The following is a 27,763-nucleotide window of genomic DNA, read 5'->3' on the forward strand; positions in this document are numbered from 1 at the left end:
ATTATTATTGTTATTTAGTCTGGTGATCATTAACAATGTCAAGGGAAATTATAAACCTTTCACCTAACCTTGACAGAAAACATAATATTAAAAGTGAATTGTGATGAAATTGTAAAATATAGCTAATTTATTCACATTATTCAGTCAAAATACATTTTTGGTGTGCTATTTATCAGTAAGGATGCCACCCTGTGTTTTTATTTTCTTGTTTTCTCTGCAAGTGATTAACACATTTCTGACTGCAAAATATATTGTTCATCTAATGTAATCTTTACCTATGTTTTTGAAAGAACATTTTATGTGACAATATGTATATCCTTTTGATGGTGTGTGATAAAAAGTATCTTGCTTAATTTTCCTAGCGTGCAAAACAGTTTCATAAAAATCAAGCAGGAGTACATATCCCAATAGCTGCAGACGCACGTACTTGTGTAAACTTGCACTACACTTACGTGTGTTCTGTACCTCCAGGCGGTAATTGCACCTTTGTGCGCAATCCGAAGGAGGGTGTGTTCAGTTGCCCAGCATAACTGGTTTTTTAAAAGTGTAGTTTTCCACAACACAGTCATGCTTTTGTCAACATTGTTCATACGTGTGGGGTAAGGTCTTCCCCACGGGAGTGTAACGAAGGGAATCCTTCCTGTTCATAAAGGGCTTAAAAATATTGATGAAGTGCTGTATGTAATTTACTCAACGGTTAATGGTTGGTACATGACTCACTTCATTTTACTACACAAACACTGTAACAGACACATCAACATAACCTTCAGTCTAGAACGAAATAATGCTGAATATAAATGTTACATAACAATATAAAGCAAGAAAAACTAAGTTATTATTCCATTTTCAGGAGCTTCTCCAAATTACAATCTCCTTGAGCCGTTTTTATTAAATGTAGCATTTTTTTCAGACTTAGCTAACCAAGTTATTGTCTCACCTAGCCACTGTCTTGTTTTTCTATTTTGACAATTTTTGACTAGCTTTAAACTTTTACATAGCTAACATTTATCTAATCAGGCAATTTTTACAATATAATCAGATATGAAATGCTAAAACATGTGAACACCAGTGGAGTGCATCAACAAAAATGGGAAAATGGTGTTAAATGATAAACACATTAAGTTGGATATTCTTTACTATATTTTGCAAAAATGAAACAAAACCTTATATTGCAATAAGGAAAGTGAACTACTTGTTCACTTTCCTTACCACTATAACGACTATTAGATAAGTAATAAAAGACAGCACCATATCATCTCCTTAATTTATGCCTTGTGGAATATTAATAATAATTATTATTATAACTGACAGTCACTCCCTCAGATATTGCTGTTGGTCAGAGTAAATAAAGTATCTCTTTAATTTTATATATATATATATATATATATAATGCAGTTATTCAGCCCTAATGTTAAGTTCAAAATGAATTTAGGTTAAAAGTCACGAGGTTTCTTTGCCTTCTTTACCGCGTTCGTGTTTTGTTAAACATTCCTCGTTGCCCTAGCAACACCCCGCCCCTTCGCGTCAGTGACGTTTTAAAATTTGCATGGCTATTCAGCCCTAATGTTAAGTTCAAAATGAATTTAGGTTAAAAGTCACGAGGTTTCTTTGCCTTCTTTACCGCGTTCGTGTTTTGTTAAACATTCCTCGTTGCCCTAGCAACACCCCGCCCCTTCGCGTCAGTGACGTTTTAAAATTTGCATGGCAACACAGATCGTTTGTGTTGTCACGACGATCCACTCAACAATAAAACAACACACTCCTGTGGCGTCGCCCGTGGACCAGGCGAGCAGAACGAGACGTCCTGACGTCAGCGAGTCAGCCGTCACCCGCGGTGTTTAGAAAGGGGAGGCAGAGTGTGCGCTCTGTTTCAGGAGCCTGTCTCTGTTTGAAGAGTGAAAGAGGATACCCGACCTGAAACTGTATATTAGTGATTTGTGGACCTGTGTTTATTTGTGTTGGATTGACTGTTGACAGGAAGGGCACAAACACTGGCACACTGTCCTGAACAGTGTGTGCTAACTGTTCAGGTGCAAGAATCAATGAATACGACAACAAGTGTTGCAGGACTACTTAAAGGACTATATAGTGTATTTATCAATAAGTGAGATCTTTAAAGACATTGTCTGCTGTATTCTGTTATTTCATTGTGTATTCTGTACTGCATGGCTCCCTTAGCCGCTTTAATGGAGTGGAGTGGTACAATACTTTCACTTTAAAAAAAAAATTAAATATTTGGGAAATAGTTTTCAACTACCACATTTCTACCCAAAAATAAACCCACTGATTGGAAAAATAAAAATATACTTTCATGAAATTCCTTTAATCCATATGATAAAATGTATATTATGTGTATTTAAGGAGAAAGTGGGGCAGAATAGCAACACAACTATGTTGTTAAACAGTACGAGTTCTACTTCCTTAAATGTGGTTTCTACAACACAATAACAGGGGAAGATATGCAAAATATTACACTAAATGAAAAACAAGAAAAACAAAACAATGTGAAATTTAGATAGTGATGCAAAAAAAAAATCTCTATTTAAATGATAATTATATTTATTATTATTCATATTTAAATCTACCATGTCAAATTATATCATACAATGTATGGTATCTCAAATTTATGTTCACTATTTTTCTTACTTTTATAAACGGTTTAATAAGAAATTCATTTTGTAAAAAAATAAAATCATTAAAATCCCCATCAAAGTCCAACCCACTGGGCTACACTCTGTACAGAAGCAGGCTGCTGTCATCCACAATGAGGCTGATGAAACGTCTATTTGCTTATTTTACAAGTGCTTCGGAGTCCGACGTCACTCAGACTAAAAATAAACCAACAGTCTTTGCACATTCACGCTCAAGTTGCTTTGAAGAAAACAAATCTCAGAGCGGTAGTAATGGGTGTCTGCAGCTATGGCCGACCTTTAACCCCTCTGTCTGTCTTGAGCTGCCCATGCATCCACTGAATGGGCCAGAGCTGACCACCTATAATGATGTTCCAGTAAACAGCCCAGAGGGGGCTATGACTGCTGGGAAGCAGCCGGCAGCGCGGCCCCCTTTGAACAAAGTGTGGCCCCCACTCTGATATTCCCCCTTCATCTCTTTGTGACGCCATCATCTGAGGCCTAAAAATAGCACATTCAGCTTGTTTAAACCTTGTAAAAGACTCGAGCTTGTATAATTGGTGCCAATGAACTGAAGGGACAAGTGTGGGAATGGAACCACTCCACTCTACACAGCGGCTGAAAAGATTAGTACTTCAATTACCGAAGACCTCACAATGCAACAATGATGTGATGTCATCGGTAAGTCACGTGGGGCAGAGCTTTTGAACTTGGATACTTCTGGTGTATTCCACCTCTGAACATGTGTGTCTGTAACCAGTAGTTAGCACATTAGTATGGCCTTAACATTATGGAACTCAGAGGACCAGGGGCCTGCAATATGTGGCTCCTGAGCCACTTTGGCTGTGCTGACTGAAATACATAGCAGGGAAAGAAACGTACCCGTCAGACCACAGTGATTTTCAGGTCAAACAAGCCATGATAACTACAGAACACTGCTGTCAATAATTTTGCAGTACAGTATTGACTTTATTGTGAAATATTGATTTTTTTTGTAAATACGTTGTAAATACCTTCAGTTAACACGTTTATATATTCTTTTCTTTTTTTCTTTTCTAAAAACAATTGTTAATACTTCTTACACATAGACAATGTCTCTTGCTTATTATAAATAGTCTTGCAGGAGCATCTCCAACAATAATATTTACTTTAGAAACTTAATTCCTTAGGGATTAATAGAGTTCTATCCATCCACCCATCCATCCATCCATCCATCCACTCATCCATCCATCCATCAGATCATGTCTTAGGGTCCACAATTTGGAAAACACTATTTTATCATCTATGGAAACCCTGTTTTTTTGTTTTTTTATAGCAGGACCAGAATGATATTTCTTCCTTTCCACAGCTGAACAAATGTGTCCTTGTGTCCACACAATAGTGAGGCGTTTGTGACGCTGTTATCAGTGACAGTGCGTAAAGACTTCAACTTTCTTTTAGCGCTTGTTTCACTTTCTTTAGTGACTGATGTGTGATCGTGTGATCCACTCACTTACTGAGTAAGAGAGTGAGTGTCAGAGTGGGCCACACACGCAGTCAGTTTGTGCGCCCCCCCTCCCATCCCCAACCTCTTCCCTCGCTTCTCTCCCCGGAAACACCATATATGGTTCAACCAGTCCATCCTGCTGATTGGCTGCTTCATTTTCTACAGTCACTGTTTCTATTGCTGGAGACCTTCAGTATTCATATGCAGAGACAGGTGAAATGGGTACGAGCTGATTGACTGCTGGTCAGTGGGGGAAGGGGGGGAAGGGGGGTTGACCAAGGATTCACTAATGCCTGGTTTCAAGACATGGCCACAAATTAATGCATAAAATAAAAAGTAACATTATTAAATAATATATTATTGATCATTGTTGATATTGTTATTGATGTTGTTTTGTACCAATGGAAAACAAGATTCTAAACCCTTAGGGATAATTTTTTCACTCTGTCTATTTCTATATCATGGAACAATATCTGAACACACCATCTTCTGTCCTTCACGTGCAAGGACGTCTCAGATACCAGTGCAATTAAGAGGCGCGTGGTCGTAAAGGGAACACGATGTATGATGCAGATGCTGCATACATGTGATGACGTACTTCATTCATGGCTTCAGACACGGAATGGAAGCGGGGGTCACTGTACTATAACAGCAGTTTGTTTACACATTTGATTAAAAAAAACAACCTGTAAATAAAAGGTGTCTCTTTGTGTCCACTGAACACCACAGATTACCACATTCAACTGTCAACATCGTATTGTTCTCGTTCTATTTTCACCCCTCCTTGTGTGAAATGGTTCGGTCTCACCGCACAGATTTCATTCATAAAATTCCAGCTCACTATAAAAGGCGGGCCTCACTATATCTGCACACTTACCTTCTATGATCCTGGCAAATGGGATATATATAGTGTCAGGGTTGTTTTTTTTTAAACTTCCAAATAAGGAAAAATAATTTAGCCTACCATTTTTATGCAGTGATTTTTTTTCCCAAAGGAGAGAACATGGATCCACACTCCAGCAGTGACTTCGAGTCCTATTCGTCCAGCTGCAGCACAGCATCGCCTGGCGGGGACACCCCCAGATGCAGCGACCAGCGTCCTCCAGACAGGCTTTTATCACCAGTGGACAGCAGCATCATCGAGGTACATGCAGCTCGGCAGGTCTTACCAACACGAAACCTAACAGAGAAACGTGTGTATAATGTTATCGTAAAATCACGGCATCTGTCGTTTTACGACACATTATAAGGATCATACAATCAATTGATAATGGATCAATTAAATCAATAGCTAATTAAGAATTTTATTTAAAAACATTGATATTGATTTTGATTTGATATTTAATTTAATGATTGACAATGACGGGGATGCCAGTTGATGATTACGATGATATGATGTTATGTACGATGATATGATGTTTTGTGCAGTCCCCATTCTCAGTCTTCACCTACATGAATTGCCATGTTTTCGGGGTCTTTTTTCCCCCTACCAGGAGGACGCAGCAAACTCCTTTGTCCCGACAGTGACTGCAGTCTCCACCTCTCCTGATCTGAGATGGATGGTGCAGCCGACAGTCAACACATCTGTCTCTCCTCCATCCGGACGGGCCAAGAGTAGGAGTCGTGGCGCAGCACATGCGTCCAGCAGCATCAGCACCACGGCAGGTGCGAACAAGGCGAAGACCTCCAGCAGGAAAGGACAGAGGAGCCAGGTATGCAAACAAAACTACAATCAGTCGAACAAACAATCAATTAACCAATCAATTAGCCAATCAATCAATTCGTCTATCCACCCATGCATTCACGTGACTAGCTCTGTTTATTAATAATATCCAGTCAGTATCAGTGTAGGTGGATGATTGTATCTAATTGACATCTCCGTTCATTAATTGCTGGACTGACGTGCGCATCCCTGTGTGTGAACGTGCCGTTGCATAAAGTGCGCGTTCACACCGACTCTGGCTCGGGGCTCCACGTTGTTGCAGCAGCGTTTTTTTCTAACGCCTGATCTGCGACACGGAGACACAGCATCAGTGCATCACTGTTTGTCAGCCAGCTCAGCGACATTTGCTCTGGCAGCAGGCATGGAGCTCGGCAGCCAAGTGCTGAAGCGGCTGCACTCAGCAGGACGGGTGATTAATAGACGATTTCTAATTGATTTCAGTCTTCCAAAAAGGAGGAGGAGGAGGAGGAGAGGCGCAGGATCAGGAGGGAGAGGAACAAAATCGCTGCAGCAAAGTGTCGTAACAGACGGAGGGAGCTGATAGACACGCTCCAGGCGGTGAGTATCACGGTTTAGATGCGAATATGAAATCACACATGGAGAAATGGTTACTGATGAGGTCCAGGTTGGATGTGGGTGTCACTACGTCCCTGTATCAGCGTGATTTAGATTTACCCTCGAATGGCATTGAAAAATAATCTAAATAAAAACGTGTACATCAAAACTCTCTTCATTTACAAATATATATATATATATATATATTTGTAAATTATTATTTGTGGGAGCTATTTCTAGTATACATATAGTAAACACATAGTCATAGTCAAAGGCAAGAGTCTTTGTTGTATCTGTATATATATATATATATATGTTGATTTCTTTTCTATCATTTTTCTTCATACTTTGTACTATATGTGACACAAGTCTTTAGTCATTAAAGTTTATCAAAGTACATTATGGGGCAGAGAGCGCAGCAGCAGTAGCACTGTTTTAAAGTTTTCTTCTCCTTTCTTCTCCTTCATCACCTCAGGAAACTGATAAGCTAGAGGAGGAGAAGTCTGCCCTCCATACGGAAATCACCGACCTTCTGAAGGAGAAAAAAAGGCTGGAGAAGGTCCTGGCCTCTCACAAACCCTCCTGCAAGATCTCTTCAAAAAGTGATGAGGAGGACCTGGAGGAGGAGCAGGAGGAGGAGGAGAGCGAGGATGACGTGGACACTATTCTGCAGGATTCTCCGTCCTCCCCACAGCTGCTGTCCATCATAGAGAGTGGAAAAACACCAGAGAGCAACACAACAATCAGAGAAGCCACTGTTGGCCAAGATGTGAATGATGTCTCTTGTGTACCTGCCGCCGCCATTTTGGGGAACTCCAACATCCTCCTGTGCTCCAGTGCAGAAGAAGAGGAGGCTCTGGAGGACTTAGGAGGAGACGACCTGGACGACTTAGTGCCCAGCCTGGAGATGGCCGTGACATCGGAAGCGGCCGCGTCCGTCCCCGATGTAGATCTGAGCGGGGCCTTCTGCCTGCCAGACTGGGAAACCCTGTACAAGTCTGTGACGAGCGACCTGGACTCCCTGAACACTCCAGTCATGTCTTCCAGTCCCACCTGTGGCAGCTTTCGCACAGTGTTTTCCTTTAATTACGCTGAGATTGATGGTTTGGACGAGGACTGCGACGGCCACAAAGGCAGTGTGGGAGCATCAGAGTTGATGAAAGACAGTCTCAACTCTCCAACTCTGTTGGCCCTGTGAATATCAATGAGCATTATGCAACGGGAGCATTATGCAATACTGTAATTGCAATCAGCCAGCAAACAATGCTATGATGATTCTCACGTAATCTTTTGTGTTGTGAGTTTTGCAGCTGTGTTTACCTTAACATGTTTTCTCTCAGCGCTCCATGTCTCATCTCTTCCACTAACTGCTGCAGCGCTCTGAAGCAAGACTCCGTGCTCTTGTCCAATGCATGCAAAAACACGTCATGTGGACTTGGATCCTGACCAGTGCTCTTCTCTCTGTGTGCGTGATGACAATATGTGCTGTGACAAGTAAAAGAAGAAAAAAATAAAATAAAGGTTTAAACATGTGTAGCAGATACTACAGTATATAGGTGTTACACCTTCCTATAAAGTTTCCCATTAAATTATATCTTGTCCTGTATTTTATGGAGATGTATTTTATGACAAAGTTTATTTTTTTACAAACAAAAAATGATTGATGCAAAAAATGTATGTCACTGGAAATAAAGTTATGACAAATATAAACAAATAATTGTCGATTTTCTTTTTTTTTTAATCACTCTCTGATTATAACTGTCTATAGTATTAGCAGTAATAGCACTGCTAAGTTCCAGAACACGTCACAGCTCTCTCTCCGTCTCAGCCTGTGCTCGTAAAGACCGTCTGTTACTGAAGAGATTTCTCTTCGTGTCCCTGCAGTTGTCACTGTTTCTATTTTTGATGCAGCCATTACATAAAAACACGCCGTTCGCCACGGGGGACGGAGCTGTTTCAAATGAGTGGGAGCAGCTCCAACAGCAGGTCAATTATTTATTCATGGTTCCATTTCTGCTCTGCTATTGTCGCGGCCAACCGCTACAGGATTCCACAACAGCGCACTGTGTCCTTGGTTTGACGTAAGCACGTCTATACCGGTGCGTCTCACTTCCGTTGACCATGTTTGGGAAATGCAGTTGTTTTGTTGCCGTGGCGACGGGTGTCATATTTCACGACTGAGGGGCGGCGCGGGGTGGGTCAGTCCGGGGAGTGTTACCGGAAAAAGTCGAAGCAGAGCCGAGCGGGAGACCGGAGTTGTGCTGAGCATGTGTGTGATGGGAACAAGTCCAATCGGTAACAGGAGGGTTTCCCGGAACGGCCAACTGGACAGTAACTGCCCAGTAGCCTGTTCGTGTTTCAGGAAGATTGGGGGAAATGAAGAAAGGGGGCGCTGTGCTTGTCTCCACATCCAGAAGAGTGGATCGGATTTCACTAGTTACAGCATGTACATTATAATACCGTCGACACACGATGGTTAGTTAGCCGTGGTAAGGTGGGCAGTGCTTCATATCGTCAGCAGGGGGAGCTGCAGAGCGTGAAGGGGAATGCACCAGAACTGCAGTAAATCAAAATGCCTCCAAACGTCCCCTTTCATATACTGTATGTTAGTATATGTAAGTAATTTTAAGAACTTTATCCTCTCAATATTTACTATACTATAACATAATAGAATTGAAGAGTTAAAATAATATAATTTAAAGTAATATAGTTAGCAATAAAACCTAACCATTAAGGCTGAATCTCCTGCTTGGTAATTTACTTAAAACTTTCATAAAAGTACAACCAAAAGTTGTTTTGTTTTTTTATTTTACATGCAAATATATTTTTTATAACCATTGAAATCAGATAATGTACTTGAGTTATGCAAAACGTTATATAAAAATTTACTAAAGAAATATTCATAGGTAGTAGTAAGAGGACATATGAGTATCATACAGTGAGGATTCGTCAATAGAGGTAAAGGTAAAACAGTTTTGCATATGTAGTTTTGTATAAAAGCAGCACAAACCAAGGGATTGATTCATGTGAGAAAATGTGCTTCAACAGTTTAGCATTTTGTGCTAAATTTTGCAAGAGACTTTGTACGAGAAAAAAAAATATAAATAACATACATGCTTTTTTTTAAGCACAGAAATGCTACACATGTATTTCTGTGACTCCTGCCTGATTTGTTCTGCACCACTGAATGTCTGGATTAAATGTCTTCACTTAATGACACTTGATGTGTTTATGATACATTTATAGTTTATTCTTCCTTGCAGTTCCTTGAGTTTTTACTCAGTCGTGTGTGTGTGTTTGAGTGTGTGTGTGTGTGTGTGTGTGTTTGACGTCTTGGTACCGTTTTTAGATGGATGATAGATGGGCCTGTCAGCAGCTCCAGTGTCTCTTGACTCACTCTCTATCCAGCAGCACGAGGCTGCTCATCTCCACAGCCTGTTGCAGAGTTGTAAAATATCACATCCTGGATTGTTCACAGCAGACCATTAAGCCACAACCCTGCCCTCTGACACACAGTCTGAGGGGCAAGAGGGGTTTTTTTTTAGGTGATGCCTGTGGTGCTCCAGGAAGTTTCTGCTACGATGCCTTGAGTGAGAGAAAAAGAAGCGACAACACATTGTTCACATCTGTGTGTTATGCATCGTGTTTCCCCTGATCTTTACTGGGGCTCTGTTCACTGGCTGAAATATTATGTTACCACATTCTGTTTGTGTTTGTTTGTTGTCAGGGCTACATTATTCAAATGGATGGAAATATTCAACAGTCTCACGTTCCTACAAAACCCAGCCTGACATTCTTGGAAACACGGGATCACAGCTGAACAAAGATGTGATCTGGAGCTGCAAAGTAAACACAGTGGATAATGTTCTGTGAGTTTTGCAGTGTCAAGCAAAAAGATATCACAACAATACCATTAACACAAAATACAAGCACTAACTAACGCTACGTGAACCTGGTTAGAAGTTTCTGTTAAAATAATTTGACCTTGTATTTTTAGTACTTTCCTACAGTGTATACAACCATACATATACTTTCCAAACACTGTTTGCTACGTGAAGACCATACATATACTTTCCAAACACTGTTTCCCTGTCAATTATATAAGAGCACATGTGAAACATATATATGGAAACTGAAACCTGCAGCATGCATCAAAATGTGGGTCAAAGGCACTTTCCTTTTCTTTCTATTATACTACAGCAGTCAGTCCATTGTGTTTGTAACATGGAGTAAGGCTCACAAAGTAAGACACTTGACAACCCTGCAACTAATCTTGCAAACGTTTTTATACCTTTCTGCTATTTTTTAAATGGATTTCTGATCTAAAGTTTTGTGTTTTTATCAATTATATATTACACTAATGTCATAACACTTTCATGAAAAGTAACAGATTAAATATTCTATTATTAATTGATATTTTATTTCTATTAACATGAAGATAATTTATGAATAATTATACAGTAAAGGTACATTTAGTCATTATAATGATATAGATGGAACTGACTGTGTTACAGGAGCCTAGCTGCACATTGTTAAGTACAGTTGTGCAAAGTTTGGTGACACAAACTTGACCAGCGCACCATAGTTTCTGCCTCGGCTCCTGAAGCCCCAGAAACACCATCGTCATGTAATATGTCTCACATCTCATGGTTACAGTCGCTCTATTCTTCTGTTAGTTGTTGTTTACTCACTGTTGCCACCTCTATTATCTCATCCTATTACACCTGCTGACCACTGTTTCCTGCTCGCCGTGCCATTCCCAGGGAAGTGTTGCATTTACACTGATAAATCAATGTCGTCCACCAGTGGGTCGGGAGGACTGGGTCACCTGACATGAAATATGCATTGGGAGAACAACCTTGTGGCTGTGCCAGCGACGGTGGTGAAATCTGACTGAACTCAAACAATACCGTCAGGTTGTAGTCTGTGATTTAGCTGGAAAAACAAATATGATCTAGTTAGGAGCTGTAGTTTTATGGTAATACTATTAAATGACCCAGTATCACCTAGAAAAATAAATAAATAAATAAAGAGTGTCACAATCGGCTGAGCAGCAGCAGCAGTTTTCTTGTTTCACTCTTAAGTGAAACGATGAATCCATTTGTCAAAGCCCTGATGCAGTAACGCCGGGAGCCTTCACAGAAATGGAAATTTGATCAGTAGAAGAAGAAGTGAAAGAGAGGGCTGATGGGAAGGTAGCCTTGCGTGTAACTCCAATGACACACATTTACTGGAGTAAGTGAAAGAATTCATTTATTAGTGTGAACACACACAACAACAACCCCAGCCTATTGATGAGGACACATCTGTCATGCACGTGCTAACAATCTGAATGGTGATAAAATGGCGGTGGGTAAAAGAAACCAATTCTGAAAAGACATTTTCTGTCAATAATTAAATGTTTTTTTAATTGAAATTTGTTTTGACAAAAGTCATTGTAATTCACAATGCTGTTTTTATAACTTAAAGACAAAAAACCTAATATACATGTATGTATAAACTGGGGCCACACAGTGGAAGAGTGGTTAGGGCCTTACCTTACAGCAAAAAGATCACAGAGTAGATTTACTGGAGCGATGGGAGATCTTTGCATGACTTCTTCAGTTTCCTCCACAGTCCGAGAACACGAAGGAGCACAGTGCAAACTGATGGACTTGAATGTCACTTATTTACAGGCCTCTGTGCAAAGAGCCACAGCTAGTGCGTCTTCCTCAGTCTCCTCTGCAGGCGACCTGATTTAAAATAATAAAAAGAAAATCAAATACATTTATTGGAGCTAATTGTTTTCAACATTAATTCCACTAAACATCACAACAACATATTATGGGCCATATTCTTGGCAATACTCACTGATGTTACACAGTTCCTCATCCCTTTTTCCGAGGATGTAATAATGAAAAACCTATTGCACATTGTTACCATCTTATGACCTGAACCAATTTTTGGAAACTGACCAAATAAGAAGTGCCGCTCTGATGAAATACAGCGTTTCCGAAAGTTATTGGCAAGACACAAACACTCCAGGCACATATCAGCAACTCTGTCGCCAACCTGAGGTAAAGTGCTGCTTCGACATGGTGCTCACGACATGATCGAAAAGAGAGAAGAAAAGAGAAGAAAAAGAAGGAAGGAAGTTGGCATATTAAATGGGGCAGAGGAAAAAATAGAACTGGTTCATAAAAGTCTGTTTGCAGAGGATGATGATTCAGGGTTATGTCTGGATATGTCTGGTTAGCTGCCTGATGTTGGATAAGGCTTCTATGTTTCTAACATACCTCATATGTGATGATATGTTAACAATGTCATATTTAAGATGTTTTTTTTGTTTTTGTTTTTAATCCTGCACTAATACATACAAAAAGGCCAAAATAACACAGGGCACATTTAAAATAAGTTAAAGTAAAAAAAAATAACAATTATTTTTAGCACCAGCTCTGTAGCCCACACACCAAGAACTCTGCATGACTTTGGAAAAGCTGTAAAACCACCAAGTGCACTTCCTCTCTGTTTATTATTTGTGCAGCTTTTGGTAAAACTGGTCGGAGTTTTACTGCAGAGACATTGTGCAGGACTGGAATATACTGGTAATATTAGTCGTATTAGATGTGACTTTTTTAGGCATCCAACGAACAACATCTATTACTGTGTCCGGCTGTGTCTGTGTATCGTTACACACCAATGGTCTGTTTCTTATACAGCAATCTTAAAAAACAGATTAACATGCTCTGTTTGCTTGGTCGGCACATTCGGACTGGACTATATTTTCATGGTGCTGTTTTTATGGTTTATTGTTTCTTGCAGGACCGACTCCCTTCCAAAGGCACCGTACGCCAAATGGAGCAACACCATGCGTGACCGTGTACTGACCAACGGCTGTGGTTTCCTTCTTGCTAAAAACAAATGTCTACCTGCAGAGGGGAACTTCTCCCCCCCCCCCCCCCCCCATTACAGACGTTTATGAAATCTGTCTGGGTGCTGGTTCAGTTCTGCTTTATTAACCCCAAACGTCTCCCCTTGAATTTGTCATCTGAGCTCAGAGAGACTGTGACGCACCAGTCTTCCTGCCTTCTCCTGACGACCCCCCCCCCCCCCCCCCCCCCCCATATTGGAGACATAAATCAGAGGGGAACCAAATTAGAATCTTAAAAAAGGGAACAGAATGGGGGAATTTCGATGAGCTTTTCATAACTCCGCTGCTTGTTCTGGCTAAGCAGTCCTATGTTCAGGGAATTAATATTCTTAATTCTATCAATAAAAATCCTAAAATTGTAGAACACATCAATTTTAGTACTAATAAGACAGAGGAATTTATGAGAATGGATTGCATTTGGATGCCAGTACTGCAGAGTCTCGCAGACTGAATATTCCAGAGAGCATGCAGCTACAACAGCTCCCCTGTATGTGGAGCTAAAATGAAAGAACAGATGAAATCCTTCTTTGAGTTGGGGGTGGGGGGTCAAATTCAACAGTCATCATGGGAGGCCAGGGTTCACCATACACACTACAGCACCGGACAATCACCCGGCCACCGTTGACACTAACATTTACACTATACTCACTATAGAGTAAATAATTAACCTAATCTTTGCTGGTTTTAGCCAATTCTTTTACATACATTTTAATCTGTGAATCTGTCATTTCTGAGGCTTGGCTAGGCTAAGTTCGTCTGAGCTAGCTCTACTAGCCTTGGCGTTGTAGAACAACCTTGGCTTCTTCATCTGTATCAAGTAATGGCAACCCTGCTTTTTAAAGGTTGTATTACTGCCACCTACTGTTTTCCCCTCTGGTTAGCATTTCAAATCTGGTGTCCATTGAAAAAGATTAGACTCCTCTGTTTTTGAGTTTTCTGTTATTTGAACAGTTTGCGTCAGAGCCTCTGCTAATATTTATATCATACATCAGGACCATGCAGTGCATTACTTATGTCTGTTCACAATCATAAACATTACAAAAAAATCTAATGTGAAAGTGCAAACCACAGCCCAGCTCTATGATGTCATTGGTTTTATAAGAACGCTACAATAGGAGGCAGTAAAACTTGTCAACACGCAGGAGCAGCAACAGGAAGAGGTTTTTCAAAGAAGGTTTCTCTGGAAATTCCTGGAACCACCAAGGAAACCGATGCTTTGTAGGTATTGTTTTATATGAATCAAGTGTAAATTTGAATGAAGAAAATGCCGTATACAGCCCCTTTAAATACATAAGTGTGCCAGAATGTTCTGTAGCAGCTGAAATAACAGGATTTGGGCTGTCTGAGAAAAACAGTACTGGATTTCTCTCTTAAACAACTGCAACATCTGGGACCATTCTGTGAAAATGGGAGAAATGACACTGAAGAAGATTTTATAGGTCTTCATCATCTTCAATGGAAATTTTTTTTTACTATTCTAATTTTTTTTAAACTTTTTTTTAAAACTTCTATCCCTCTTCAGTATTTTACTATTCTAATTTTTTTAAAACTTTTTTTAAAACTTCTATCCCTCTTCAGAAAACAGGAAGTGACTTGTCTCTTATGTGAAAAAAAAAGGAAACCGCACTTATGATAAATGTGTGTATCACACAATGTTGTATTGTATAACTGTGGTTCAGTGGTTTGCTGATGGTAAATGTCATATAATTTTTCCAAGGGTTACTCAACCTGACACTGTGACAACATATGATAGGACCTTGGCCTTAATAAACCGGCTGCATGCTAGTTTGACTTTATAGTCAGTGAAATATGGGCAAATGAGAATCGTGATGGAAAAAAGGTGAATGATTGTTAGAGATGTGTGACACTTATCCAAGCTCTACACTAAATTGCTTAATTTCTTTATTATCTTCTGGATGCTCTTTTCCCCCTTCGTTCCTAAAAACATTATATACAATTTATTATACTTTTTTGGTGGAAGGTTTTTTTTACATTTTGATGCAACTTATTTAAGAGATTGTTTTTTTTGCAAATTGTGCAACAAAGCGTTGCCTTTATCACCACAGCAATTCAAATCTACAGTATTAGGTAAATTCAGAACATGTTGCTGTGAGCATGGACCTCAGCTAATGTTACCTGCAACAGAACTGGTATAAGCAAACAGTGTAACCAGCCACACTAGACCAGATGACAGTTTGGGGAGCAATTAAATAAAACAAAAACAATTTTATTAATAGTATAAAAAATGTTGCGATAAGTCATATCATGTCAAACTATCACTCATTATTACAAGTGGAAAGATCCAAAGCACCGATTAAATCTGACTCCTACATGAACCCATGTGTCACATTATTTTACACGATGCTATGTTTTGGTATAAAATTCCTGTCTAATGTATATTTTCATTTAAAATACATGAGTACAGTAAAAATAATCCACGTATTGATGTCCTGTTTATTAGGGTGTTATTGTTGTCAAGGACTGTGTTCTGTAATGAGCAGCTTCTGTGAAAATAAAGCCTCAGGTGAAATGAAAAGTGAGTTTGTTTGTACCTCCTATTTTATTTAATTCACCCGTCTGTGTTTCTGTCTGTAATGATTTTTTCCCCCTCTTTTGTTATTATGAAACCACCCTGCCCTCCAGTCAGTCTGTGTATGTTTTCTGGTTGCTAGGGGGCGGGTCTAACAAGCCCCACTGCTGACGTTAGGCGCAGCACTTCCGCATTCCATTGCGCTCAGCTACTTAAAGGAGCTGATGCAACAAACTCTGGTTAGTCCTCAAAAGCCTACATCAGACTGTCGGATCCCGCACCGTCCCGCATCAGCACTGCGGACTTTGGACGCCTTATAGGTGAGTGTGAATAAAAAGGCCAGTTTGTGAGCTAATGTGGTTATAACATTTTGTGTACTCCTAAATATTACCTTAATGTTGCTAACGGTTCTTGTATTGATGCATTTTGTGATTTCTTAAGTCACTACATTGTGCACAATTAAGTTTACGTTTAATATTTAGTCCTACACAAGTCTATTAACCTCCGGACGCAGATATACGTATATATAATTTTACAGTTATTCCAGAGCTGGACTGGACATTTACCCCTATTCGCACCGCAGAAGTCACTTTGCTCTAGTAGCTACGATGTTGTTACAACTGTTGTAGCAACTGTCACTTAACGGCTCGTTATTTACAGAGTATATTGCAGCCGAGTTTCTCTGCAGCTTCTGTCGGACTGAATGGTATTTTCATCTCGGTGTCCTGTAGCCCCGTAGACATAGTTATGCAACACTACACGCTTCACTCAGTGTTTTCAAAGCGGCTAAAGCTCCCGCTTTGCTAGCGTTGATGCGGTCAGACGAAGCCCACTGACCATGCGAGGATTTCTAATTCTAACATTAACAAACAAGTGTAATGTACAGAATGTACAGCTTTGATTTTATGCAGCGTAAATGTACAGTAGTATTGTATCATTCGGCTGGTTTATTAACATACTTAACCCAAGTTTAACGCCTCAATTGAAGCTCGGAGATGTAACAATGCAACCTCAAGATGCGCAATAACATGGTTATAATAGAACATACTGTATTACATTTTTGGTACAAGTTTATAAATGATCAGAATATCTTATCTATTGTAATTGTTTATAGTTACATTTACCTAACATTCTGCAGTTTATGGGCAAAGTATTTTGGGGGGATTTCAAAAGTTTTTGTAGATATTGGGTGACATTCTTGACCACTGTTTTCATATTTTATGACATGTAATAATAATGCAGACTGTAATTGTCAAACAGTTGACTGTAAAAACAATCAATAGTTGATAATTGTACATGTATCGCTTAAAGACAGTATGCAAAGAACAAAAGTGAAACAAAAAAAAAATCACAATTGTGCAAGAATATTTTCAGTGAAGCCTAGTTGTAAGTACTTCACTTTATAAAAAGTGAAGTGGATTTATTGTAAAGGTCACAATCAGCCAAAGACCTGCTGATAAAAAGTCTAACACAATGATCTTTTTACCTTTGTACAGCGTCCAATCACGGTTGCATCATTGACTGACGACGACTGAGCCGTTTTCTCTGAGTAAGTCCTTTGTCCATGTGAAACTGTTTAGAAAAGAATGTAAAAACACATACTAACAATTTAAATGACATGATCAAAAAGAAAGTAGATGCCTACTCTGAGCTCGGGCATTCTTATATTTGTCATCTTTTTTCCTGTCATGTGGGTTTTTTTCTGTACTTTTTGTAGCATTTGTGCAGACGGCAGAAAGAAGGAACCTCTTTGTTTCTATCGCTCTATGTACAAGTGTGTGTGTAGGCCTCACATGTGGATTTCATCAGACACCAGAATTACATTCCATCATCATAACAATAGTTGGTTTTAGCTGTGCAGTTGTGTCAGACCAGAAGATGGGCCACATACGTTTGTGAGATTTTTTTTCTCTTTATATCGCAACACTTAGGCAGAAGAGCTACATCTGCTTATCTTGGGATTGTGTGCCTAAAGGTTAAAGGCCAAGGATGCAATGGGGACTATGACAGGCAGGGTGGGTCGTGTGCAGGTGCGTGGGGTTTCCGACGACAAGTTCACAAGTTCAGAGTTTTCCACTAAAGTTGGAGCACGCTCCCAAATGGGTTGCCCACACTGCTCAAGCTAGATGCCACACAGAGGAAACTATGTGACTGTTCTTTTTATAAATATATACGTCTTTCCTTTGTGCCTTGATCTGTGCTTGCGTGTGTCGAAGTGAAAGAGCGTGTGTTACCGAGAGTTTAAATGCCCCAGCGCCTGCCTGGGCACATCCGTCGGATGGTTTCTGCATAAACCAAACGCTGCAGTGGATTAATGGGGAAGGGCCGCTGAGCCGACAAGCAGAGCAGGGCAAACACAGGGCTGAGAGGCTGGACGTGGGCGCTGCACAGGGTTTATTTTAAGTAGAAATGCCTTCCAGTGTGTCTCTGGAGAGCCTGAGTTGCCAAAGCTGCAACACCGCCACACTGAATAGACAGCAGACGCATTGCAGGAGACTGAGCCAACTATGCAACAGCTAGACTCAGTGATACTAATACTAATGCTAGGGGGAACAGCTATTCACTGCTGTGGGTATCACATTATCAGTAAAACACTGTAGTAACAACGTGTAGAAAAGACACACACACAGAGGTCTGGGGATCCTCTGTAATACATCCATGCATGGTTATGGTTTCCAGATCTGTTGGGTTTCTTCTTGACTTGATGCCAGTTTTTCTCCAGACAAGAGTTTCTTTGTCACCAAACATCAACTTCAACATGAACACCAATAAATGCAATCTTTAGGAGCAAGAAAAGCATTGAGCTCAGAGTAGAGGGCAGAGACGAGAGCTGGTTTCATCACAGCACACGTGTGCTCAACGTGGGCCTGATGTGGAAAGAGGACAAAGTATGAAAAGGCATTAAAGTGACAACCGCACATTACGTAATTGAGGGGATTGCTTCAACAGGGGGGAATTCTGTCTGATTTTCCTTGTCTGCGACTGCACATTGTCCATACAATTCAAATGATGTGCATCTACAGCAAGAAGCATTTGGATCCACCTAATCCATGTCTGAGACCAGCCAGAGCTGTGCGCCATGCAAAGCCTAATCCTGACTTGGATTTGTGGAGAAAAATAGTGAGGTTGTTATAGTAATTCAATCTGTACCACCCGGCTGAAGTATAGAGATGTTTGACTGTTTAACTGGCATGAAGGCAGCCAAGCAGAACGACAGCCAAGAATCACATAGTAAAGTTTGAATGAAGGCAGCCGCTTCGAGCACATCCGCAGGTGCTTTGTGTTTGGATTCGCCTTGAAAATGTCTCATTATCAGGCTGAAGTCGGCAATAACTACAAAAAAACACCTGTCAAACTTCCTGTTCTCCAGTGTCATTGTGTAATGAACAAAAGATAACCTCCGTGTGCACCGCTCTGCTCCAGCTTAGCTCACTGCTGAGACAGCAGGGCAGATGAGGGCTTGATCACCATCACCATCATTGGCGTCCTTGTAAGGCTTGATGTCCATCGTTGTGTTGAACTACTTTTAGAGAGGTTTTAGTTTGTTCTCTGCGAGAGGAATTTTCACAGGACTCCTTCTGTCTTCAGCAGCCATCGGTCTCATAAAAGTGTCAGAAAAGAGAGAAATGAAAGCTGAAATGAAAAGAAATTCTGGTTTCTGTTGTGATTATCACTTCCATTCTCACACGCGATCACATTGTGAGTGCAACAACCAGGGATTTAAATGAAGTGGCCAGAACAACAGCTATCTTTCTGCGATGCCAATGAAAATATAATTTAAAGTTTGGAAGAATGTTAATATTTGGACTGTTCTTTCCTCGAGAAAAAGTCAGTGCCAACTTCCTCTGGTTTCCACAGAGGATTGTGAAAGACTGTAAGTCAACACGAAGCCTGACTGAATGCAGACGGTAATGATGATCGCTCAGACCTTGGCCAGAGTTTGAGAAAGTGTGCCTTGGCCCGAGCCTCTGTGCTCATTGTTCATTTTCAGCACTCATGTAGAGTCGGAGCTGTACAAGCTATTTGCAAGAGTTTTGCAAGAAGCTGTTCACTGTGTGGGCCCTGCACTGTCACGTTAGTTAAAAATCAGACTTTATGTTCCTGCAGCGAGAAAAAAAAAAAGTGGTCAATTAGCATCTTGGAAAGTGTGCATGTCTTTCCAGCCTTGCCATGATCCAGTAAGTTAAAGTTGAACAGAATGTTAGGACAAAGCAAGGCATTTAGAGGAAAGGAAAAAGGAGCCAGATTATACTTTTGACTTCTGCTTTCAGTCACTGAAATTACAGTGCTTATAACTTCAGCCATTAGTGGGTTCATTTCCAAAAAAGCAGCAGTATATAAAGATCACGTGCCGCTGTTCAAGACCTCCATTTAGTCTTTCATAGAACTCACTGATGCCCTTTGTAGGGAAGGGTTCAGAGTCAATCTACAATCCAATATATATGTATATATGCTTACCACGTAAGACTAAGTGGCAGGCCTGATCCAGCCCACAGGCCATGTGTTGGACATCAGGGCTGTAAGGGAATAGAATAATAGGGCCTCCAGTCATGCGGCCGGGCGTTCACTGAAGGGGCCAAATTCCTCAGCGCTACTAAATTGCTTTCAGGAATCAGTCAGGAAATGGACATATTTGGTGGAGCTGAGGACAGATACAGTATCAGAGCTAAGAAAACATCAGGACAGACTTGTCTGCCTGCACATTCAGCTCTGCATGTCCACTTTGTGACACAAACGTCCAGTTATCCACAGATCACATGCCCTCTGGTTAGTCTTGGACAGCAGCCAAAGCCGACGTTAAGCTCGGTTCCTACATCTCATAACTAACACATGACATTTCTGCTCCCCGCCCTTGGCTTCATCTCATCTCCACGTAAAGCTGGGGGGCGTCCACATGGTTGCTGGGCTGCGCCTTTGTTTTTAGGCTAGTTTGGGTCTTAGACAAGACTGTGGCGCTGACTTTTCTGCTCTGCTGCAGAAGCACAGAAACCCTGTTGCATCATCAAACGCTGACCACTAATCCTGGGCTGTAGGCTGCTGCTGACAGGAAAGGAAAAAGGAGAAACACCCTGGGTTTTTGAAAAATATGTAAAAACACTTTTGACTCATGCTTTCATGGTGTAATTACAGCCTGCAATACATTCATGAGCAAACTTTCCCCCGTGTTGTACAGATGAGACTCCTGCGGGGTTTCGTGTGTTGAGGCTTCACGGGTTGTTTCATTTGCAAAGGGGGGGAAATTTTCAGTCGCCTGTGTGGCAGGTTGAAGGAGGGTGAATAATAAAACAAACTCTCCATTTAACTTGAGAGACATGTTCAACTCCACAGTGAGACACAACCACAGTCTGTTATGTTAGTTTACAGCAGGGCCATAAATCGTCTGCAGTGGTGAGCAGCTCACTTTCTTTTTTTTTTTAATGTCTCATAAATGATAGGCATCTCGCTTCACTCCTCATTTCACCTTTGCCTCAGTCAAAACTACCACTGTGGACTTGCAGAGATTTATGTGATCTGATGTCATGCAGACAAATATGTGGTTTTATGTACTGGCGTGTGTGTCTCCGAGTGTGCGTGTGGCAGAGTCTGGACTCGGCTGCATGTTTCAGCAAGCCTCAAAGAGGAACGAGGGGTCTTTCCCTGCAAATATGTCTGACCGAGCAGGGTTCGGTTACAGTGAACTGAACATGAGTCTGTTTAAACAGTAAAACACTCCTGGTCGTCTGGACAACTCAGATACCGGTCTCCATTTTGGCTCTGAAAGCGATTATCCCAGAGATTCTAAATGCAATCTTTAGTTTCTGTGGCTCCGTTCTTGGCTGTGTGGCTGGTTTGGATTGTGTCATTTATATTCCACTTGAGTTATTGGAGTGCAGGCGATGATGTTCTTTGGCGACATGTTTCATATCATGGTGATGCAAAGATGCAACAATAAAAATCCCACAAGAATGGACAGTTTTGTGTTGCAGACACACAGGCATCATCTTAAAAAAAGGCTTGTTCCCCTCCGCACCAGTAGCCATATGGTTCAGCTTGTTCTTCGACAGCCTCTCTCTGTCTCTCTCTATGGAACCAGGCGGCCTTGGCACACTTCATTCCCAAAACCTCTCCCAGGAATTTCAGAAAGAGAGAGTGAATTTTTGTCTGAGTGAGACTTTTGAGCAGGTCCGTCTTGTTCTTTTTCCCTTCAGCAAAAACAACAGGATTCAGCCAAGTGCAGTGTAAATAGGAGTATACATACGGTGGAGGTTGGGAGAGAAAAGAGAGGAGAAGAGGGAGATGGCAGCAGCAAGGATTTATAAAATAAAATGCATGGTTGGACACTGGCTCCACACACTGACTTGTCCTTGGAGTGAATAAATCATACAGACTGAAGCTGGTGGAAACAGGAGTGGGACGGAGGTTCCACTTTGAGACAGTTCACTTCACAGATGAATCTGTTCGGTCAGTTTAATAGAGTTATTGTGAATTCAATATAAACTGCACCTTTAACCGTCTAACATCCTTTAGCATCCTTTATGGACCATTAATTTAAAAAAAAAAAAGAGTCAGAAAGTTGTTGAAATGTTAAATAAACAATATGGATGTCTATTGTTTTTCTCTGCATTTTTGTAAAATTACAAATTTGTGTAAAAATCAAAACTAATCCACATTGGTTGTAAAAATGATTAACTGTAAAGCAGTATTTATTATTCCCGATTTTTTTTTTTTTTTTCATTTAGCAGAACATCGTCACGAGTGATACACAGATGTGATTTCTTTCTGCCAAAGTGAAATGATACGTTTGTGCTGTTGCACAGAAGTGAGTTCAACTGTAGAAACAGTTGGGAGACCAGCCCATGAGCACAGGGTGGAGTGCATTAGAATGGGGTTACATAACCATGCTTTTTTTCATTACCTCCTCTATGGCTTTTGTAAAACAGCAAGTCATTCACATTTTTAACAGGGGGAGGATGGGGGAGGGGGGGTAGAGGAAAAGTCAGTATAACTTACAATACAGTGGGTCTGTCAGCCAGTCACCCAGCAGCAAAGTCAGCTCTTTTTTTAAACAGTACCTCACAATGCATGTCTTTGTTGGGTTCACATGAGAGGGGTTTGAGCCCCAAACTCTGGAGGTGCAAATTGGCAAAATTCTCATATGGAAATGAAGCTGTTGGAGTCACACTGATTTGATGGGTGTTCATATCGTGTTGTCAGAGTTAATTCAGTGATGAAAAGAGATATGATTGGTCATTACAATAGCCTACTGTGTTAGTTAACCATAATGGTTTTGGTTCTTGAGCTTGTAGCTCCACATACTCCCCTGCAGGACTAGATCTGATCCATGAGTCAGATTCCAAGATTTTACTGTAACTTCACTTATAATAATTCATAATAATAATAACAATGCTTGAAATAAAAAAGGAAATCATGACATCAAAGAGAATACATTTTGATAATAATACCTTATGATGTGGAGTCTGCTCCAGACCTGACAGTGAGCTGATCCTGTCCCTCTCCCAGCCTGTAGTATTCTCCTGATGTCAGTGTGAATAGGACAGGACATTTGAGTTATCACTGCTGCCTGTTGATTGATTTTCATCCAGAAACGTCCTGGGAGGAAAACAAACTTAAGGTTAGAGGTTTTATATATTTCCTACTAACATACTGAACTTATTTTAAATAGTTGCTGTAAAAAAGTAAAGAATTTCTTTCTGCTCTGCATCACCAGAGATTGCAGGACCGGCTCACGTTTCACTGTTCTGTCTCTAACATTTGTTTTTTATTTGGCCATCACAACTTTTCCAACTATTGGTCTCACGGTAATTACAGAGAGACGTCTTAATTCTCCAGCCACTTCCTTCAGGCCTACTCAAGTCCTCCCTTCTGCGCTCCCCCCCCCCCCCCCCCCTCTTCCTGCCTGATTGCGTTTAAAAGTGCTGCGGTCAAATCCTCCAAACTGCCCCCAGAATGATGAAAGAGGTTGTAAACGGTGGAATGCCTGAGTCCTTTGGCCACTTAGTTATGGCACAAATGCTAATGGACATATCTTTTTGGTTGCTTTTCACGAGAATCAAATGTCCACTCAAAACGAAAAAACCCAGCGGGTTAGTCATGAGCGGTGGAGTGTGTGATCTGACTGCAGACGCTGGCAGCGTCTCCCTGCCTGTGCAGATACACAGATGAGTGTGCAGCTGCTGACAGAGTGAGGTTTGTTTTCTCATTGGCTGCTGTGCTGACTCAGAAGATAACACAGCTGTCAAAGCTGTCAATGTTCGATGCATTCTTGGAAACGACAACCTGTATTTAAAAAATGTTTGATGACAGGGACTGGAGACAGTTACATTTTCTTTTTTGGATGAATTTCAACACAGAGATGATTATTAGAGTCAGATGCAAAATGATAAAGGATGAAGGCTACAATTGTACAACGATGTTTGGCCAAAGTAGAATTATACTGCGAGAATTTCCTAACCATTTCCACTCTTTTCTCTGTCTTCACAGAGGTGGTGGTGGCCGGGTTGGACATGATGCCCGGACAGATACCTGACCCTTCACTGGCGGCGGGCTCTCTGCCCAGTCTGGGCCCGCTGGCGGGCATCTCGGCCACTACACTCACCGATCAACTCAAGCTGGCTGACTTCCGCCAGCTAGGAACCATGTTGTCCCCTCTACATTTCCTGGGGAGGCTGGGGAAGAGGCCCCTGTCCATCAAGACAGAGGTGAGGAGGAAAAAAAACCCTGGTGTAGATGAATGACTTCAATCAGAGCACATGACAAAAAAGAACAGTCTTTTCTCACCAAATTTCAACGTCCTTTTCTCGTAATACTTCCTCCAAAGTCGTGATTACATCTGGAAAAACAGAAATAAACATTTAGGATGGAGACAATGATGTTGCCATTGAATATTGACTGTGGTTAAGCACTTATCGTTAAAAGCTTTGTAGGAATTAGCTTCATATATAAACCAAACTGGTCACTTCTGAGGATGCTGGAACATTCCCACTGATGTTAATGCAGTCTCAGACTGCCACAAAGTGAAGGTCCAGGTCTTATACTTGGTCTTTGATCATTCCATGCCACTGAGGGAGGTCACATTCTGTCCCCCTAGAGGTGATTCTGAGCAAAGCAACAAAGAGAGGGAAAATAAGTGGAAACTGCGGTGTTCTTATCATAGTCTATGATCCCTTCACATATTGGTCCTAAACAGTTGTGGGTGTGTCATAACATCTTTTATTCCCATGCATATGGCTACAATAAAATGTTAGGAATGCACTCAGTCAATTTTATGTGGACTTTATAAAGTGCTGTGACAGTGCAGTAAAAAGACTTTGCCCCCTCTTGTGCCTGAAACAAGAACAACCAGAGGTTGGTGGAGGTTAATCACCAGAGTTTGTTAAACATTGTTTCGTCTGTCACATGATACAATCTCTTATATATTGAGCTCATGTGAAAAAATTCTTTAATGTGGATAAAAAAAGCAAGCAAGTTTTGAACAAGGCCTGTCTGTGCTCATAGATGGATGAAGATGAAGAAAGAAGGAAACGGAGGCGAGAAAAGAACAAAGTGGCAGCAGCACGATGCCGAAACAAAAAGAAGGAACGGACCGACTTCCTCCAAAGGGTGAGTTGATGACTCAGCACTTTAAACTATACGTGACCAAAAGCCACAAATGTTCAGATTTCTCAGCAACACTGGTTTATTTGCAATCAGGGATATTTAACTAAACCACAAATCATTTCTCTCTCTTCAGAAGAATCTGATGATAAAGGTTAATAACTTTTGATTTTTTGATATCTGTGCAGGAATCAGAGCGTCTAGAAATGGTGAACTCTGAGCTGAAGGCTCAGATCGAGGAGCTCCGAATGGAGAGACAGCAGCTAATGGTGATGCTCAACCTTCACAGGCCCACCTGCATCGTGAGGACCGACAGTGTGAAAACACCAGAGAGTGAAGCCAACCCTCTGCTGGAGCAGCTGTCCTCTGAGGCCAAGTGAAAAGTGAGAAACCCAGGGATCCACGCGACCCCGAAAAAGAAACATGGCACCACCTTAAATTGAATTGACATTACATTTCTACAAAGAAAACAAAAGCACTTGAGCTCCGAGCTGGACATTTTGGAGACTCTGCCCAAGAAGCTGGGGATTGTAGAGCATCCTAAACACTGCTACAGGAGCTGGCTCTGTGCAAAGGAAGCCTGGAAGAGTGCAGTCTTCCAACAGCCAGCATTAAGGGCCATTGGTCACACTTAATGCACTGTGCCTCGTTGTTACATCAACCATCTCTACGTGAACAAAGGGACCAATGTCTACCATCTAGTACAGCTGGAGCCATCACTGAGGAAACACACTAACATCAACACGGTGCTCTCTTCCAAAAGCCCCAAGTGTAAATTGTGTGGCACTTTTTTTTTTCAGTGAAGAGACTCTACAGTTTTCCTTTGTATGCAAGTCAAATTATACCAGTATAGAGTTTATAGGATACAACAAACAAGTTCACAGGATGGATTGGAGTTTTTTCCCGTTTGGTTTTTGTAACGTAGATTCCTATACCCTGCCTTGACGATGGCAGACACCGGTTGATCCGATTTGTGGTGACGCTGGCGTCATGAAATGCACATATACACAAATGTTTACACTCTTGTTTGTTATTTGGACGTTTTGTCTGTCCACCATTGTATTTGTTTTATACTGCTTTGTATACATAAACGTATATGAAATACCTGTCAATCACTTGATGTGATTCGTCTTTTCAGTCTGTCTCTGTCATGCTGCTGCTGTCAAACAGCTAGGCAGTAATTCATTGTCTTTATGGACCCGTATCTGCTACGTATGACTCTGGTATATCATGAATAGATTAAAATTTATTTTCTAAGTACAATAATTATGCCTTGCGTCATTTGTTTGTCACATGCATGTCGCCCCAAAAATAAATGGAAGTAAAAATTGATATATTTTTTTAAATCTTTAATCTTTGTTTTAAGCATTTTGGCTTATTATTAGGTAATTTGTCAATTAACTTATCATTGTGTGAACAGTAAACATTTTCCAAAGGCTGAACTTTGGATACAAATATCAAGTCATGTTAGTAAAACTTTTAAAGCTATTTCAAAGAGGCATTAAACTTAATGCCAGTCACAGTGTGCGACTTATCACCACCTAGTGGTGAAGTTACGCATCGCGTTTTAATATCCCTTATTATTCAGCAGGTATGTAGTAGGTGAAGACATCGCTTCATCATTATATACCACTAAAGTTAATGTAGTCTATCGAAGTGTGACACAGAAAGAAAAAAAATGTTTAAAAGGATAAAAAAAAAATTCAAAATTAGTGATGCGACACAATGGGAAGTTGCACTCGTCAAATCCTGATTAAACAGAAGACAATGCGCCAATCCACAGTCAACATCGCCATCTAAGGGACATTTTGTGAAATGTAAGATTTAAAGCTTTAATTAAAAACCAGAAACAGTTCTCCACAGGTTGTGTATGCAGAAAGGTCGATGAATTATATTCGGGGTTTGGGGCGACAACATGCATACAACCAAAAAATCTTTATAATAATTTAATAGTTGTTTAATTAATCCACATTGCTTTTTTGTGAAAATTACCGTTGATGCAGCTGCTGCTAACCCTAACCCTAATATTAACAACATCCACGAACTTAACTAACCCATTTTAAACCAGTCTTGTACTCCCTCGGCCATATGGGCTGTAAATAACAAGAGGTTCAAATCCAACAATTGAGTTTTTATAGGCTCACCTCACCTGGTGTGAACACTTGACCTTCTGACTCCAACCACCTGCATCCGCCTCAACAGTGCCACCTGTGTCAGGGCCACAGGGTCTTCAGCGTCGTTTGTTCTCTCCTAAAATAATCTTCTGGTATGAACACAGGGCCAGGGGTGAAAGAAAAGGAGAGGCGGTGTCCACATCAAAGCCTTCAGAGGAGGA

The 27,763-nt window shown here is 40.8% G+C and overlaps 2 protein-coding genes and 2 long non-coding RNA genes across 8 annotated transcripts; 2 read left to right on the forward strand and 2 right to left on the reverse strand.

Moving 5' to 3' along the window:
• Nucleotides 1-1,579: 1,579 nt before the first annotated feature.
• On the forward strand, nt 1,580-7,720 carry LOC103380805 (proto-oncogene c-Fos-like). Its single transcript, XM_008312900.3, has 4 exons — nt 1,580-5,260; nt 5,610-5,828; nt 6,281-6,397; nt 6,870-7,720. The coding sequence occupies exons 1-4, from the start codon at nt 5,120-5,122 to the stop codon at nt 7,590-7,592; spliced, it is 1,200 nt and encodes a 399-aa protein (XP_008311122.1). The 5' UTR covers nt 1,580-5,119; the 3' UTR covers nt 7,593-7,720.
• LOC112487252 (uncharacterized) lies at nt 5,157-7,327 on the reverse strand. Of its 2 annotated transcripts, none has more exons than XR_003050180.1 (3): nt 7,186-7,327; nt 5,569-7,088; nt 5,157-5,296 (listed from the first exon to the last, which is right to left on the reverse strand). It is a non-coding gene; the product is annotated as an uncharacterized LOC112487252 (long non-coding RNA). The 2 variants fall into 2 exon arrangements; XR_003050181.1 differs by having other exon boundaries at nt 5,569-7,091; nt 7,186-7,308.
• LOC107988782 (uncharacterized) lies at nt 7,446-24,419 on the reverse strand. Of its 4 annotated transcripts, none has more exons than XR_003050179.1 (7): nt 24,287-24,419; nt 23,277-23,424; nt 17,321-17,406; nt 11,932-12,126; nt 9,735-10,233; nt 7,715-7,879; nt 7,446-7,586 (listed from the first exon to the last, which is right to left on the reverse strand). It is a non-coding gene; the product is annotated as an uncharacterized LOC107988782 (long non-coding RNA). The 4 variants fall into 4 exon arrangements; XR_003050178.1 differs by having other exon boundaries at nt 9,735-9,979; nt 10,164-10,233; nt 23,277-24,306; XR_003050177.1 differs by having other exon boundaries at nt 9,735-9,979; nt 23,277-24,306.
• On the forward strand, nt 16,028-26,695 carry LOC103380806 (jun dimerization protein 2-like). The gene is made up of 5 exons (XM_008312901.3): nt 16,028-16,154; nt 17,331-17,383; nt 24,316-24,533; nt 25,330-25,434; nt 25,617-26,695. Exons 3-5 carry the CDS (start codon nt 24,339-24,341, stop codon nt 25,806-25,808), a joined length of 492 nt encoding a protein of 163 aa, XP_008311123.1. The 5' UTR covers nt 16,028-16,154; nt 17,331-17,383; nt 24,316-24,338; the 3' UTR covers nt 25,809-26,695.
• The last annotated feature ends 1,068 nt before the right edge of the window (nt 26,696-27,763 follow it).

This window comes from Cynoglossus semilaevis, chromosome 7, assembly GCF_000523025.1.
Source record: "Cynoglossus semilaevis isolate Cse_v1.0 chromosome 7, Cse_v1.0, whole genome shotgun sequence".
Taxonomy (NCBI): Eukaryota; Metazoa; Chordata; class Actinopteri; order Pleuronectiformes; family Cynoglossidae; genus Cynoglossus; species Cynoglossus semilaevis.